Source organism: Anser cygnoides, chromosome 32 (genome assembly GCF_040182565.1).
Source record: "Anser cygnoides isolate HZ-2024a breed goose chromosome 32, Taihu_goose_T2T_genome, whole genome shotgun sequence".
NCBI classification, from domain to species: domain Eukaryota; kingdom Metazoa; phylum Chordata; class Aves; order Anseriformes; family Anatidae; genus Anser; species Anser cygnoides.
The window spans coordinates 712,434-728,260 of record NC_089904.1 but is presented as its reverse complement, the minus strand read 5'-3'; the positions used below and the strand labels follow the sequence as shown (position 1 = coordinate 728,260).

Here is a 15,827-nt window from a genome sequence, read left to right as displayed (position 1 = left end):
ACATCCAAGTGTTGTAGCAGGTCGCCAACCATTTCCTCATGGATAGCGAGGGCTACATCCTGCTCCCCATCCCCTTCCACCAGCTCATGGTACCAGGTATCCAGAGAACAACCGGTCTTGCCGCTAAAGACTGAGGCAAAGAAAGCATTGAGCACCTCAGCCTTTTCCTCATCTTTTGTAACTAAGTTTCCCCCCGCATCCAGTAAAGGATGGAGATTCTCCTTAGTCCTCCTTTTTGTGTTGATGTATTTGTAAAAACGTTTTTTGTTATCTTTAACGGCAGTAGCCAGATTGAGCTCCAGATGAGCTTTGGCCTTTCTAATTTTGTCCCTGCACAGCCTCGCAACATCCTTATAGTCCTCTTGAGTAGCCCGCCCTCTTTTCCAAAGATTATAAACCCTCCTTTTTCTCCTAAGCTCGAGCCAGAACTCTCTGCTCAGCCAGGCCGGTCTAGTTCCGTGTCGGCTCGTCTTTGGGCACGGGGGGACAGACCGCTCCTGAGCCATTAAGATTTCCTTCTTGAGGAGTGCCCAGCCTTCCTGGACTCCTTTGCCCTTCAGAGCCTCCTCCCAAGGGACTCTGACAACCAGTGTCCCGAACAGCTCAAAGTCAGCCCTCCGGACGTCCAAGACAGCGGTTTTACTGGTCCCCTTCCTGACTTCGCCAAGAATAGAGAATTGAACCATTTCGTGGTCACTCTGCCCAAGACAGCTCTCGACCACCACATCTCCCACCAGTCCGTCACTGTTTGTGAACAGAAGGTCTAGCGGGGCACCTCCCCTGGTAGGCTCTCTAACCAGCTGCGTCAGGAAGCTATCTTCCACGCTCTCCAGAAACCTCCTAGACTGCTTTCTCTGGGCTGTGTTGTGCTTCCAGGATATGTCTGGCAAGTTGAAGTCCCCCACGAGAACAAGCGCTGACAATTTTGCGGCTTCTGCCAGCTGCCTGTAGAACTCCTCATCAGTCTCCTCATCCTGGTTCGGTGGTCTATAACAGACCCCCACCAGGATGCTTGCCTTGTTGGCCTTCCCTCTGATCCTAACCCATAGGGACTCAACCTTATCATTCCCAGCCTCGAGTTCCTCAACGTCAAAACACTCTCTAATATAGAGAGCCACACCACCACCCCTTCTGTGCTGCCTGTCCCTTCTGAAGAGCCTATAGCCAGACATTGCAGCACTCCAGTCATGAGAGTGGTCCCACCACGTTTCCGTGATGGCAACCAAGTCATAGCCTTCCCGCTGCACGATGGCTTCCAGCTCCTCCTGTTTGTTACCCATGCTGTGTGCATTAGTGTAGATGCACTTCAGTCGGGCCATTGCCTTCTTCCCCGGCTTTGCCATTGTTCCCCCCGGCACAGCTCCAACAAGCCTTCTTTCAGCCCCATCCCCCTTCTTTCCTAGTTTAAAGCCCTCTCAACGAGCCCTGCCGGCTCCTGGGCTAGGATCCGTTTTCCCCTTAGAGATAGGGACCCGTCTGCGGCCATCAGGCCGGGTGCCGAGTAAAGCGCCCCATGGTCAAAAAACCCAACATTTCTGTGTTGGCACCAGCCTCTGAGCCACGTGTTAATCAGGTGGGCTTTCCGTGTCCTCTCGGTACCCCTCCCTGCTACTGCAGGGATAGACGAAAACACCACCTGTACTCCCACTCCATCCACTAACCATCCCAGTCCCCTAAAGTCCCGTTTGATAGCCTTCAGGCTTCTCTCATCAATATCATCACTGCCAGCCTGGACTATCAAAAGAGGGTAGTAGTCAGAGGGGCAAACCAGGTTGGGAAGCTTCCTGGCAACATCCCTGACCCTGGCCCCAGGGAGGCAGCAGACTTCCCTACGGGTAGGGTCAGGTCGACAAATAGGGCCCTCTGTTCCCCTGAGAAGGGAGTCGCCTGCTACGATCACCCTTCTGTCTTTCTTGGTGGAGGCAGTCTTGAGGCGTGGAGTCGGCTTCCTCGCCCTAGGCATCCTCCTGGGTAGACTTTCTACCTCGTCCTCACCCACCGGTCTCTCAAGCTCCAGGGCCTCAAATCTGTTACGTAAGGGCACCTGGGAAGGTGGGGCCGGTAGGGGGGGGCGTTGCCTGAAAGGTCGAGCAGGGACCTGTCTCCATCCCTCCTCAACTTCTAGGTCCCCTCCCTCTGCCCGACAGCAACAGGGCAGGGGATCCATCCCTATTTGGGGTGTCTCACCCTGCTACCTCTCCTTCAGGCCCTGCAGGGAGTCGCTCCACCAGTCTATCTCCCGCTCACGCTCCCTAATAGCCCTCAACCTCTCCACCTCCTCTTTGAGTTCTGCCACCAGGCGGACCAGGTCATCCACCTGCTCGCACCTCACACACACGGTGCCTCTGCCTCCCTCAGATGGCAGCAACAGGCTCAGACAGTCCCTGCACCCAGAGACCTGAACTGCCGCATTGTTGAGCAGGTGGTCAGTCTGGGTGGCCACAGACCCTCTAGAGAGAGCGCTCTGCCTGGTGAAGACCATCGCAGCCCAGCTAGCAGTCGACAGCCGTTAAAGGTGTTGTTCTTATGGGCGGGGGGAAACTCTGCCCTGTCCGCCCTCCCTGCTCGCCCTGCCTGCGCGCACTGCCGTGCAAACTTCTGCGCCCACCCTTCTGAAGCGCCTGAAGCGCCGCGTGTTTGAGCGGGCGCTCAGTCTGGGCGGCCGCAGAGCGTCTGAAAAGAGCTCTCCGCCTCGTGATGACTGTGGCGGTTTACCCGTAGGTAGGCGGCCGGTAGCTGAGCTGTTCCCGGGAGCGCGGCAGAACGCTCTGCCCTGCCCGAGCGCAACCTGCCCGCACCAACGGCCGCGCCTCGCCCCGCTCCCTCCCCGTCGCGAGGGAGGCCCGGGAGGGGACGCTGCTGGCTCCGCCGACGCCTCGTCAGCCTCCCTCGCGATGGCTGCCGGGTCCCAGCGGCTCCCTCGGCTGCTTCGGGTGGCCTCGACGCCGCAGAAAAGCCCTGCCCGCCTCGATCCCCCGCTCCGCGGCACAGCACGCCTGCCCCGCTACCGGCCACCTCCCGCAGGAGAGGCCAGCACGGACACGCTTTGAACCAGGACATTTCCTGGGGTAAATCCAGGTACGGGGGCTCCCCGTAGCGCGTGGGGCTGGGGCTCGAGGGGGGCCGGGGTCCCGCGTGGGTGCAGGGGCCGTGGGAGGCGCCCCCGCTGCAGGGGGGGCTGAGGCATCGACCCCCGCATGGGTCCGGTCCCCGTGGGCTGTCCCCATCCGTAGGGCTCCCGTCCCACGGGGGGCGGTGGTCACGCGTGGGGCCTGGGTCCGCCCCCCATCCCCCGAGACCACGCTCCCTGGGGTCCCCAGGTAGGGGGGAGCCCACCCGGAGAGCACCCCCCGTGGGGTGCGGGGCCCCTCTTCCCCGGCGCTGGGAGCTGCCCCCACAGGGGGCCGGGAGTCATGCGTGGGGGCAGCCCCCGCGTTCCGCCCTGCTCTGCCCGGGCAAAGCCGGCGGCAGCCCGGTGCCGAGCCTGGTGCCGAGCCCGGTGCCGAGCCCGGCCGTGCTGCGGTCATGCGAGGAGCCCGGGACACCCGTGGGCAGCTGGCATGGGTGGGGGCGGACCGATGCGGCTGCCCCGAGCCCTTTGAAGCTCGGTTCCCACTCCAGGAACCGGCGCCGGGGCTGGCTCCGGAGCTGCTGTGCCGCCGGCTCTGCCCCGGTGCTCCGGGCACGCAAAGGCTGCACCCGTGGGTTGCCGCCGTCCCGGGGTGCGAGGCCGTGGGTGACCCCCTCTGAACCCCTCCACCTTCACCTCCCTGCTCGTGGACCTGTGTGGCCGAGGTCTTTGGGCGGGTGGTCCCTGCGAGGGGCCCGTCAGGACTCCCCCCGACGCCACCGTCCCTCCGAGCTCCTCCGAGGTGGGTGAGCGTAGGAGCTCCCACCGCACCACCCAGCACCTTCCCCATCCTTCCCAGCCCCCGGGCGACTGTTTCGGTTGGGATCCAGCCACCCCTCTAGACCCTGCCTGGTCATCCCGTCCCCACCACGGTGGGTTTGGTGGGCTGCCTCTGCCTGGGATGGCCTCAGCCTTCCCCGCAGCAGCCCATACAGCGCTGTGCTCTGTACTTGTAGCTAGGCTACAACTGACTTGCTATTGCACCGATGTGTTTTGTCTACTGCTGAGCGGCGCTGGCACAGCACCAGGACTCCCACAGCGCCCTCCCTCTGCCACCCCCCAGCCCCAAATCCAGTGGCTTGCCCACCACCATGGGCAAGAGGTGCGGAGGGGGCATCGCCGGGGCGGCTGACCCCAAAAGACCAAAGGGATAGTCCATATGACCACGTAACGCTCAGCAATAAAAGCCATGGAAGGGGAGGGAGAAGGGGGGAGCTCTCGTTAGGGAAATGTCCGTCTCCCCACCAACCACGACGTGTATGGAGGCCCAGTTTCATGTTAGTGTGGGGGGTGGGGGGAAGGTGTTTTTGGTTTCTTTCCTTTGTTTCTCACTTCCCTACCTTGTTAGCAATAGGCAATAAATCTTACTCTCTCCCCACTCTGAGTCTGTTTTACCCGTCACGATAATTTTTGAGCGATCTCCCCCTCCTTATCTCAACCCTTGAGCCCTTTGTGTCGTATTTTCTCCCCCTTTCTCTTTGAGGAGGGGGAGTGAGAGAGCGGCTGAGGTGGAACTCGACCGCCCACCCAAGTAAAACCACCACACAGACACAAATTCCTTGGTCAAAAAGATTTATTCTGTCTCTGTTTCTTCCTTCCCCTTCTGCTGCAAGAACTTATTTCGATATCACTGTCTTGCAGGGGATAACATAGCTCTGAACTTGTCACCTGGCTGCTGTCTGAAACTTCTGTCGAAGTAGGGGAGAAAAGTCGTCTTCTGACAGGCTTCCGCTCCCTCACAGACCCGCCATGCTCGTCCACGTCTCCAGAGACGTGAACGTATTCTCCCCGAGCATGAGGAAACTCTGCTTCGGGGCGCTCATTAGGACCCTCAACAGGATGGTGGCCCTGTTGAGCTACAAGTCTTTGAAGTTTTGGTGATTCTTGTCCCAGGGACTGCGGGACGAAGGACACATGCTCTGCTCCTGACTCTCCGTTCCCACCTACAGAGCCCTCATCTGAAACAGTGCAGCACCCAGGACCGTCGCGTGTGGCATCAGATGCCGAGCTGCTTGTGTAGAATCCCAGGATTTTGGCTGCCTTCTCAGAAGCATCAGAGCTGTCTTCATGGCTGCAGAGGTCATGGGACTGCTCTGCATAGGCCTGTGCTGTGGGAGGTGTCATTGCCTGGGGTAGTTCTGAGACGATAGGGCTGGATTTTTTTCTTTTCTCTTGCTCAAGTTGCTGAGAGAGCAGCTCCCATTGTTGACATTGGTGCTGATACTGCTGCTCTGATTCTCTCAGCTGCACTCGAGAGGCTTGCAGCTCTTCCTCACGTGTCCTTCTGAGCTCTGCCCAAGCCCTCTGCCAATGCTTAACTTCCTCTTCTTTTTTCTGCAGCATTAGCTTTGTTTCCTCGTGGTCCTGCTGCTGTTGTTGCGTCCTTTCTGCCGGTTGACTCATGGCTTTCAATTTGCAATCGAGATCCTTCAGGAGCGTTTGAAGACGTTTGGCTGCTCCAACGGCAGCATTTCGCTGCTCTGTCGCTTGCACGAGTTTCTGCTTCAGAGCAGCGTTTTCAGATTGAATCTCCTCTATCCTCTCCTTCTGCCTGCGGAGCTGAGAAGTTTCCTGCGCGCGTCTGGCTTTTTCATTTCTCATCTCTGTCAGACACACTTTCAGCTCCTCGTACCTGTTCTTCAGCCTTGAACGTTCCTGATCCAGTTTCTTTTGCAGCTGAAGTTTTTTCCCAGCCTCGGTTTCCAATTGCCCTCTCTGCTGCTGGTCGACCTGCTCCGTCTTTGCAGCAGTCTTTCCAGACTTTGCAGCAAGCTCTTTCAGCTTCCTGGTTTTTTCTGTCAGATTCTTGGTAAGGAGGCCCAGCATACCAAGCTCCTGCTTGAGCCTCCCCGCCTTCTCCCTCGCTTCCACCAGGGAGCTCTCGTTCTTCAGGAAGCAGGTCTCCTCTTGAAGGACCATCCATTGCCTGGCCAGGTCCTTCAGGGCATTCTGCAGCTGCGCTTTCTGCTGCTCCAGGAACGGGCTGTCTCCGCTGCCAGGTGGACAGGCCTCTTGCTGCTCTGGGACCTGAACCCCAATGTCTCTGACAGATTTCCTGCTGCTCTGCCCTTCACCCCGCAGGTGAGCGTCTTCTGAGCTCGAGCAGGTTGTCCGCTGCCCTTCTCCACCACCAGCACCAGATGCACCGGAGCTCTTCGAAGAGCCGGGCCTGGTGGCTCCTGTGCCCAGGAGACTCTGCAGGCGGTGCTGGGCCGCGGCCCTGTCCCCGTTGTGGGAGGCAGGCGCCCCCCCCTCAGCCTTCTCCGGGATGTACTGAGAGGGGAGTTTCCTCCGCAGCTGCAGCTTCTCCTGGAGGTCCAGGATTTGGGCGGCCTGCTTGCTATCTGCCCGCCAGCAGAGCTGCCTGTTGACGTCCTGCTGCTTGCCGCGGGCCTCGCTGCCGCCGCTCCGGCCACGGTTCACGGGCACCTTGAACAGCTGCCGCTGCAGGTCCCGCACCTGGCGGACGGCCTCGTCCCACTGCTGCTGGAGCAGCTGCTGAGCCTGGCACCACTTGGTGTTCTCCTCACACAGCAGCTGACGGATCTCCGCTGCCTGCTGCTTCTGGATCTGCTCCCACAGCCGCTGCAGCTCCCGCGCCCGCTCCTGCTCGCATTTGGAGCGTAGCTGCTTGGCCAGGAGCTGCCGCTGCTCCTCTGCCCTCTTCTTCATCTCACGGGCTTCATCAGCAAAGCGGCGCTGCAGCTCCTGGGAGCGGAGACGCTTGGCCTCCAGCTGGGCCCGCACTGCCTCCAGCTGGGCCCGCAGCGCCTCCAGCTGGGCCCGCAGCGCCTCCAGCTCCTGCCTGTGCTCCTCCTGCTGCACAGGCCTGCTGGGGGGTCGCGCTGGGCCCCGACGGGGCAAGGGGCGACCACGCGCCACAGGCCCCTGGCCCACGCCACCCCGGATCATGGCTTAAGGAATGCGAAATCGACGGTTTCACCAAACGCTGCCAGCAATAGCCACCAGCGATCGCGCGGCCTGGGCCTCTGAGGGACAGCAGCCTCTGAGCCCTCAGCAGACACCGGCTCCCAGCACCGCGCAGCAGCAGAGGTCGCCTCTGCCACTGGCCCGGCCTGGGCGAGCGCGGCCTTATATAGTGTCCGGGTGATGACGTCATAAAGGAGGGATGGCGTCATAAAGGAGGGATGACGTCATACAGGAGGGATGACGTCATACAGGAGGGATGACGCCATATGACCTTATATGGTATGTCCCCGCCCGGACACACCCCGACAGCCTCAGCTCAAGGGGCGCAGAGGAGGGAGGTGAAGGGTTGTTAACCCATGCAGGCATTATACAGCCGTTAGCATTTGCTAGCTGGCAAGTCCACAGCTTCTTGGATCCCCATGGATCGCATCCATGGGGACCTGATGACATCCATCTTGCCAATTTATGCCTAAAAAAATGCATTTCCAGCGCCCATCCTTTCACCTTACTCTGTTTAACAGGACGAAAGCAGCCGTCCAAAGCTGTATTATTTTCTCCCCTTTCTCAAAAGCATCCTCTCCTGTGTTGCCCCACACGACGATGTCTTCGACGTACTGCAGGTGTTGAGGAGAAATATTTCTTCACTGGTAGGACAAGGGCTAATGGTTTTAAACTAAAAAAAAGCGTAAGAAAAGTGTAGCTGGAGCTACGCTGGGGGTGCTTGGAGGGCTTGCATGCGCAGTAGAAGCTGCATTTCAAACAGCCCAGCTGGGCCCTGCTCGTGTCCCGCAGCCCGAAGGAGAGGCCAGCACGGACACGCTTTGAACCAGGACATTTATTGGGGTAAATCCAGGTTGGGGGAGCAGTGACCCACCCCTGGGTGCTAATGGGGGGCTGGGAAGGGCCCCTCCACAGCCCCGTTCTGCGCAGGGGAGCACGGCCAGCTATACACAAACAGGGACTGCTACTTGCAGGCAGAGGGAGTGATTCCCAGGGGATCACAATGTCGGGGGGGGGGGGGAATGCAGATGCTCAGGGAGGTGCTCCAGGGTGCTCTCACTTTTGCAGCCGCTTGATGCGGGCTTCTATGTCAGCAAAGTTGTCCTCTACAATGGCCAGGTTTTCCTTCATCGTCTTCTGGACCTGCAGGGGGGTCAGTGGGGAAGGGATTGAGCAGGGCGGACAGGATGGGGACCCCTCCCACCCCAGCACATGCTGCTGAGACTCACCTCTGCCAGCAGCACGGTGTTGTCCTTGAGAGCACCAGCTATCTCCTGCTGCGTGGTGTCCAGGTGCACAAGGACCTGCCCAAACTGTGTGGCTGGGAAGGAGGTGAAAACTCAGCACTGGAGGGCCCCCAGACCCCAGTATCTCCCTTGTCACGCCACGCCACTGTCCCCAGCATCCCCATTCCTTGCCCCTCACCTTGCTCGTGCAGGTCCCTGAGGGTCAGCAGTCGCTGCACTACATCGGGCAGGCTGCTGGCCACGGGGTCCCAGCGCTGCATCATCTCATAGACCTGGTGGATCTGGGGCAAGGGGCGGAAAGCAAGAAAGGAGGGCGTAAGCACAGTCTGCAGGGCGATTCCGCATAAGCCCCCCATGCTGTGGTTGCTTTGGGGGGCCCTCCCTGCTGCTCTTACCTTGCTCTGGGTGTCAGCGTCTTGCACAACGGCCTTGTGCTTGGCGATTTCATTCACCTTCGCCAGGACGCTCTGCGGAGGGGGGGAAGCAGATGTGACACCCCAAATCCAGCAGGGTCCACCCCAATTTCATAGCCTCTGCGGGTGCCCTCCCATGGCCCCATGCCATCCTCTGGTGGGGCCAGCGGGCCCAGTGCTGGCTGGGGGCTGCGGGACTCATCCCCACCTCCCTTCGCCTCAGGCCCTCACCTGCAGCCGGGCCTCCACTTGGTCCAGCACAGCCACGTCCAGGATGTTCACTTTGGCTTGGAGGATCTGCACGGTCTCCTGGGGAAGGAGAACAGGGTGTGTATGGGGTGCCTGGGCATGAGGGAACGGCTTAAAGCTGCACCAGGGGAAGTTCAGGCTGGGTATTAGGACAGAAAATCTTCGCTGAGAGGGTGGTCGAGCAGCGGAGCAGGCTCCCCAAGCAGGGGGTCATGGCCTCAAGCCTGCTGGTGTTCGAGAAGCATTTGGACAACGCTCTCAGATTTATGGTTTAATTCTTAGTGTGGAGCCAGGAGTTCAACCCAAGGGTCTTCATGGGTCCCTTCCAACTCAGGCTATTCTAGGATTCTAGGACTCACCACGAGGCTGGTCCCCTTCAGCCCGACCAACAGCGGGTTCTGTGGGGAGGAAAATCACATCAGTGGGGCAGGATGGAGGGCAGGGGAGCGGCAGGGCTGGAGCTCCTGGCTCCTTACCTGGCTGTCAGGCTCGTACCGCACCATCGCCTCCAGCTGTGCCAGCCGCTTCTCCAGCTCCGCAATCTGGAAACGAGGGAAGCGAGGGCTGAGAGGGCAGGACAGCCCATTTTGGGGTCAAACGCTGTGACTCCCCCTCCGCACGCTCACCTTGGCAGCCTGGGAGAACTGGTCCTGCTCTGGCCTCCAGTACAGCTCAAAGGTGAGCGTGTCCCCGGTGGGGGCTGGCGCCTTGGCGGGGCTCTTCCCTGCCGCTGTCTTCTTGCACTTCGCCACCTCCAGCTGCTGCAACAGGCGCCTGGGCGAGGGGAAAAGGTGGGCACGCTGCCCTGGTACCGCCTCGCGGGGATGCTGGCATCCTCCCCCTGCTGCCCCCCGCTTCCCAAGCTGCGGCCACGAGCCCACACTCACTTGGCCAGCGCGCCTTCGGGGTCTGCGAAGTCGATGGCTGCGGCAGGGCCCAGCAGCTTCTCCAGGTGGCTGGAGACCAGCTGCTGCTTCAGGCCCTCCACCTGCCTGGCCAAGGCCATGGGCGTCAGCTCCTCCTCGGCCGCCGACTCCTTCACCGCGCTCTGTGCAGGGGGGGACAGGCAGCAGTGTCAGCCCCTGGGGACGATCTGCCCGCAGGTGCCAAACGGCAGGGGTGGTGCTCACCTGGATCTGCTCCACCTCCCGGACCAGCTCCTGCACCTCGTGCTGCAGCCGCTGGTACCGCTGCTGAGGAGTCTCTTTGGCACCAACGCCCTCACCGTGCTGCAGAGAGATGAAAGGGGAGGGGAGAGGGAAAGGAGAGGGGTGTCACGGGGACTCGGGGCCTGCCCACGGCACCAGGGATCTGGCAGTGCTGGGACACCGGGACCCAACTCCCCTCGGCGGTATCCGTGCCTGTGCAAGGAAAGGAATCGACCAGAAAAACCAAGTAGCTGCGTCCCTCTACAGATAGGTAGGAGAAACGTCACGTTTGCAGGGCCCGGTCCTCCCAGGGGACTTCAACCCCCATCTGTCTGCTGGAGGGATAACACCGCCAGACATCAGTGGTCCAGGAGGGTCCTGGGGTGTGCTGATGGCAGCTTCCTCAGCCAAGGGGTAAGGAGAGCCCACAAGGAGAGGCGCTGGGCTGGACCTCACACTCACCGGCACCGAGGGGCTTGCTGGGAATCACAGAATGGTTTGCCTGGAAGGGACCTTTAAAGATCATCCGGTTCCAAAGCCCCTGCAATGGGCTGGGACATCTTTCACTATGGATTTTCTACTCACACTTTAGTTTGACCACAAGGTCCTTAACTCAGCCGTGGTTTTTCTCCTGCATTCCCTGCCTGATTGCTAGCACATGGGAATTGAGAGCTCTTGCTCCCTAAGAAAAACATCCTCCAGGAGCTGCCGGCTCTACGTGTACAGCTCAGAGGCAGCCTTGGCTGCAGTGACCATGAAACGACGGAGTTCGGGGTGCCAGGGGCGAAAAGCAAGATCACAGCCCTGGGCTTCAGGAGAGCATCTCTCCCACGAGAGCTGGGGCTGCTCAGCGAGAGCAGAGAAGGCTCCGGGAGGATCTCAGCTCCGCGTAAATACCTGCAGGGAGGGCGCGAGGACAGGGCCAGGCTCCTTGCAGCGCTGACCAAGGACAGGACAAGAGGCGAGGGGCACAAACCAAACCACAGACGGCTCTGTCTGATCACCAGGGAAAACTTCTTCACTGTGAGGATGACTGAGCACAGGCAGAGCTCGCCCAGAGAGCCGGGGGAGTCTCTGGCCGTGGGGATATTCAAAAGCCACCTGGACGTGGTCCTGGGCAGCCAGCTCTAGATGGCCCCAGCTGCACGGGGGGTCGGACCACAAGGACTGAGGGGTCCCTGCCCACCTCGACCCATCTGACATTGATTCTGCTGTGTGATTTGGGGCTGTGGGCAGAGCCACTGCCCTGGGCAGAGCCGTGGCCCCGGGCAGGGACGTCCCTGGGGACAAGCTCACGCTGAGGGGACGTCCCCGTGAGCTCTGGACTCACCATTTCGTACTCTCCAGCCTCGTAGCCTGTCGTCCTCATCTTGCTGATGCGGTCAGAGAAATCTGGAAGGGAAGAGCAGGGGGTCACCCCAAAACACCCAGGGTGGCTGTGCCATCCCTGGGGCCACCTCGGCAACCTGGGACACCGCAGCTCACCCTTCCCCACTCACCCACTCCCTCGGTGCCCAGGCGCTTGTCCTTGAACTTCTCGAAGGCGGCGTTGGGGTTGATGATGAGGTGCTCCACGCTGGTGCTGGTGAGCTCCTCCTGCGCACAGGACACAGCGCTAAGGACAAAGGAGGACACGAGGGTCTCGCAGCAGGGCTGCCGTCTCTCTGCAGCCCTGGCAGCCTTTGGGGGTTAGGATGGGCAGAAACGGGGCCGGCCGCAGCCCCGTCCTCCCCGACTGCCCCCAGGATGGGGAACAGCCCCCCCAGGGCAGGAAAACCCCCACGAGGGCCTGGCAGCGGGGCACGCTGAGGCTCAGCACCCTTTGGCGGTGCTGGGAGCCCCGTGAGGGGCTTCCACCACCCGCAGGCACCGGGGTGCTGGCAGCCTGTGGGACTTGGACCCCTCCGAGCCCGCTCCAAGGCTTCGCCGCAGACGGCGACTCAGGGCGGTCCTTGCCCTCCGACGCAGTGGGGCCCCGAGGACCCCCCCGCCTGCTCCCCTCTCCTGCCCCTGCGCCCGGCCGTGGCCTGAAGCACTCGCAGGGAGCCCTGGCGCAGCACAGATGGAGGAGAAGGGGTGAGAGCAGCGGGGGCAGCGCTCCAGCAGGTTTTTGGGGGGGCTGCTCCAGCTGCGGGGAGGGGCAGCAAGCGCCCACGAGCAGAGCAGAGCGTTAGGGCAGCCGACGGACGGGCTCTTACCAGCTCCTTGCGTTTCCCAGAGGTGAGAAAGTCAGAGCAAGGTTAGGAGGAGAGGAAAGAGAAAAAACGGCGTTAGAAGGTTTGTCCCATGCGTGGCCCGACGTCACCCACGTCCCTCTGACACCAGGGCCGCCCGCCAGCCCTGCGCGAGGGCTCAGGAGCCACGTGGGACACGGGGGGCCACCAGCACGGAGGCGAGGGCAACGACAGGGGCAGCAGCAGGCTGGGCTCCGGCACCGGGCACCCCGAGGCACACAGGGTAGTGCTCGTGGCACGGGAGCAGGATGCGGCTGGGCTCCAAGGGCTCAGCAAAGCCTTTGGGGACGGAGGGGAGCTGAGGGCCTGTAACGCAGCCGAGCCCCGACTCCGCCAGCCTCCTCCCTCCAGCTCCAGCTCTTCTCTTCCCATCCTTTCCCAAGCCGAACGCTTGGCGGGTCCCTGCAGCTCCCAGGGGGAGGAGGATGGCCCCTGGCTGCGCTCCACGAGCCGTGCCCCCTTTAGCAGCCAGCACCACCGGCCACGACCCTGTTGCGGGGACTGGGGGGGAGGGGGTCCCTGTGGGTGCTGGAGGCCAAGGCAGCCCCCGGGGCCCTCCCCAGGGCTGCTGAGCACCTCCCCTCTGTCCTCAGCCAGGAGCAGGTCGCGGCCACATCCCGGCCCCAGCCGGCAGCAGCCCCAGTCGCAGTCAGTGTTAGTGGGGCTCAGCATCGGGTTGCGGGGTGCCCCATGCAAAAAACCAAACCCCAAACGGCATGCAGAAAAAAAATAATAAATAAATAAAAAAAACAACAACCAGAAGCGGCAAACGGGCTTACTTGTGCAAACTAGTGTCCGGGCAAGGTGGGGAGCAGGGAAGGGAAGAGCGGGGGGAAAACTCCAGTCAGTTCAGTGCGCGAGAGGCAGGAAACAGAAGGAAGCTGCGCGAGGGCCGGGGCCGGCTCCCGGGAGAGGAGATGACAGCAATTAAAACCCCGGGGACCCTTCACCTCCTGCCTGCAGCTGGCGGGGGACGCACTGGGGCAGGGGTGGGCACGTCCGAGGCACCGTTTTGTCACCGGGGTCCCCGTTGGCGTGGTGAGTGGCGCCACTGGGGGTGCAGACACCCCGCTCCAGCCTGCCCTGCTGCCCCTGCGGGGACCTGGGTTTGGTGGGGAGCTCTGCGCCCTGCGGAGGTTTCTAGCCTGCTGCATCGGGGTTTGGGTGCTTGGAACGCCCCGGCTCTGAGATGTGAAGCCCACACGTGGCGGGGCAGCAACATCCCCGTGTCCCTCGGGGGCAACGACGGCAGCACGGTGGGGAAGGGCAAGGTCTCGCCTCCGGGGTCCGGGACCCCGCGAGCACCTGGAGCAAAGCCCAGCGGGACGGCAGGCAGCACGGGATCCGCGGCGTGACATCAGGGAGGTGGCACGGGGTGGGGGGGACACAAGGCACAGGCCGGGCGCGCAGATCCCCAGGAGCGCAGCGGGGGGCCCGGCTCTGCTGTCCCTTTGGGCTGCGAGCCCCGATGATGGCCAGCAGCGTGCACAACCCCGCACCAGCCCTCGGGTGAAGCTGGTGGCCAGCAGGCACTGCGGGCTCCCCGGGGAGTGGCCGTGGCCAGGATGAGGCAGATTTAGGCACGGGGCTGGCTCTGTGGGACCCTGGGGCTCCCGGGAGGTACTTTGTGGGGGGGGGGCGGGGATCCACTGCAATGCAGCCCCCGTCACCCTCCACGTGCCACCGGCTGGACACGGCTGCTCCAGCAAAGCCACCGGGACGTGGCGCTGGCCACCCCTGCCCTTAGGCAGGACACAGAGACTGGGGATGGGGACCAGGACCACCCCCCTCCGGCGTGGTGCTGAGCCCTGCCCTCGCTCCTTGCTGCCCCGCAGCAATCCCAGGCCAGGACAGGGCCAGTGGGACCGCGGCGGGGCCGCGGCACCGCGGGGACAGGAGCCAATTCCAACACCCACCGGGGGGGGGGGGGCACCGGCACCGGCGCTCAGCCCTGCCCCTCACGGCCCGCCCCCCCCCCGAAGCCTTACCGCCTCGAACTCGGCCTGGTCATCCTCGGGGAGGTCGCTGGTCTCATACACATCAGGCTCGTTCCTGGCCTGGGGCACAAAAAGGCTCTGCTGGTCGGCGCCCCTTTCTCATCAAACGGCCCCAAAACGCCCCAAACTGCCCCAAAATGCCTTCCGATGGTGCCTCTGCCCCTCCCCCCCCCCAGCTCCCTAGGAACTCCTCAGCTCTCCCGGACACCCCCCATAACCCCAAGCCCCCACTTCCCACCCTGTACCCCCCTTGCCCTGCTGCCCACCAGGCAACCCCCCCCCCCCCAAACACCCCCTGTCGTCCCCCCCCACACCCCTGTCCCCCCCAACCCCATGTCCCCCCACACACCCCAAACACCCCCTGTCCCCCCCCCAACACCCCCCTGCCCCCCCCACCCCAAACACCCCCCATCCCCCTCCCCAGCCTCATGTCCCCCCCCCAAACACCCCCCTGCCCCCCCCACCCCAAACACCCCCCATCCCCCTCCCCAGCCTCATGTCCCCCCACCCCAAACACCCCCCTGCCCCCCCCAGCCCCATGTCCGCCCCCCCAGCCTCCCGTCCCCCCCAAACACCCCCTGTCGTCCCCCCCCACACCCCTGTCCCCCCCAACCCCATGTCCCCCCAAACACCCCCTGTCCCCCCCCCAAACACCCCCCTGCCCCCCCCACCCCAAACACCCCCCATCCCCCTCCCCAGCCTCATGTCCCCCCCCCAAACACCCCCCTGCCCCCCCCCACCCCAAACACCCCCCATCCCCCTCCCCAGCCTCATGTCCCCCCCCCAAACACCCCCCATCCCCCCCCCCAGCCCCATGTCCCCCCCCCCAGCCTCCCGTCCCCCCCAAACACCCCCCCCAGCCCCACGTCCCCCCCAGCCCCATGCCCCCCCCGACCCCAAACGCCTCCCTGCCCCCCCCCAGCCCCATGTCCGCCCCCCCAGCCCCATGTCCGCCCCCCCCCCAAACCTCCCCGTCCCCCCGCCGCACTCACGATGCCGGGCAGGTCGGCGTACTTGGGGTCGGCCATGGCGGGGCTGGGGCCGGGGCCGGGCGGGGCCGCTCGCGCGAGAGCTGCGGCGCGGGGCACGCTGGGAAATGGAGTCCGCGGGAGGGAGCGGGGGGGGCGGGGGGACGTTGGGGGGACACTGGGGGACATGAGGACACGGGGGGGACACGGGGGGGATATGGGGACACTGGGGCGGCGCGGGGGGATATGGGGACACTGGGGAACGTGGGGGCAGTGGGGGGACACTGGGGAGATGGGGACTTGGGGGGACATGGGGGGACATGGGGACACGGGGGGACGTTGGGGGGACATGGGGGGACAGGGGGACATTGGGGGGACACGGGGGTGTGGGGGGACATTGGGGGGACACGGGGGTGTAAGGGGACATTTGGGGGATACGGGGACATTGGGGGGACATGGGGGGGTAGGGAGGTACATGGGGGGACAGGGGGACATTGGGGGGACACGGGGG

At 63.0% G+C, this 15,827-nt stretch overlaps 2 protein-coding genes across 2 annotated transcripts; both read right to left on the bottom strand.

The window, feature by feature from the left end:
• Window positions 1–2,191: 2,191 nt before the first annotated feature.
• LOC136787961 (RIMS-binding protein 3-like) lies at window positions 2,192–7,042 on the bottom strand. Its single transcript, XM_066985406.1, has 2 exons — window positions 4,799–7,042; window positions 2,192–2,317 (listed from the first exon to the last, which is right to left on the bottom strand). Exons 1-2 carry the CDS (start codon window positions 7,040–7,042, stop codon window positions 2,192–2,194), a joined length of 2,370 nt encoding a protein of 789 aa, XP_066841507.1.
• An 835-nt stretch (window positions 7,043–7,877) lies between these two features.
• DCTN2 (dynactin subunit 2) lies at window positions 7,878–15,471 on the bottom strand. The gene is made up of 14 exons (XM_066985646.1): window positions 15,341–15,471; window positions 14,340–14,408; window positions 11,617–11,713; window positions 11,448–11,509; window positions 10,100–10,198; window positions 9,857–10,017; window positions 9,596–9,743; window positions 9,446–9,511; window positions 9,329–9,367; window positions 8,952–9,029; window positions 8,703–8,774; window positions 8,486–8,588; window positions 8,290–8,381; window positions 7,878–8,203 (listed from the first exon to the last, which is right to left on the bottom strand). The coding sequence occupies exons 1-14, from the start codon at window positions 15,374–15,376 to the stop codon at window positions 8,117–8,119; spliced, it is 1,209 nt and encodes a 402-aa protein (XP_066841747.1). The 5' UTR covers window positions 15,377–15,471; the 3' UTR covers window positions 7,878–8,116.
• Between the last annotated feature and the right edge of the window lie 356 nt (window positions 15,472–15,827).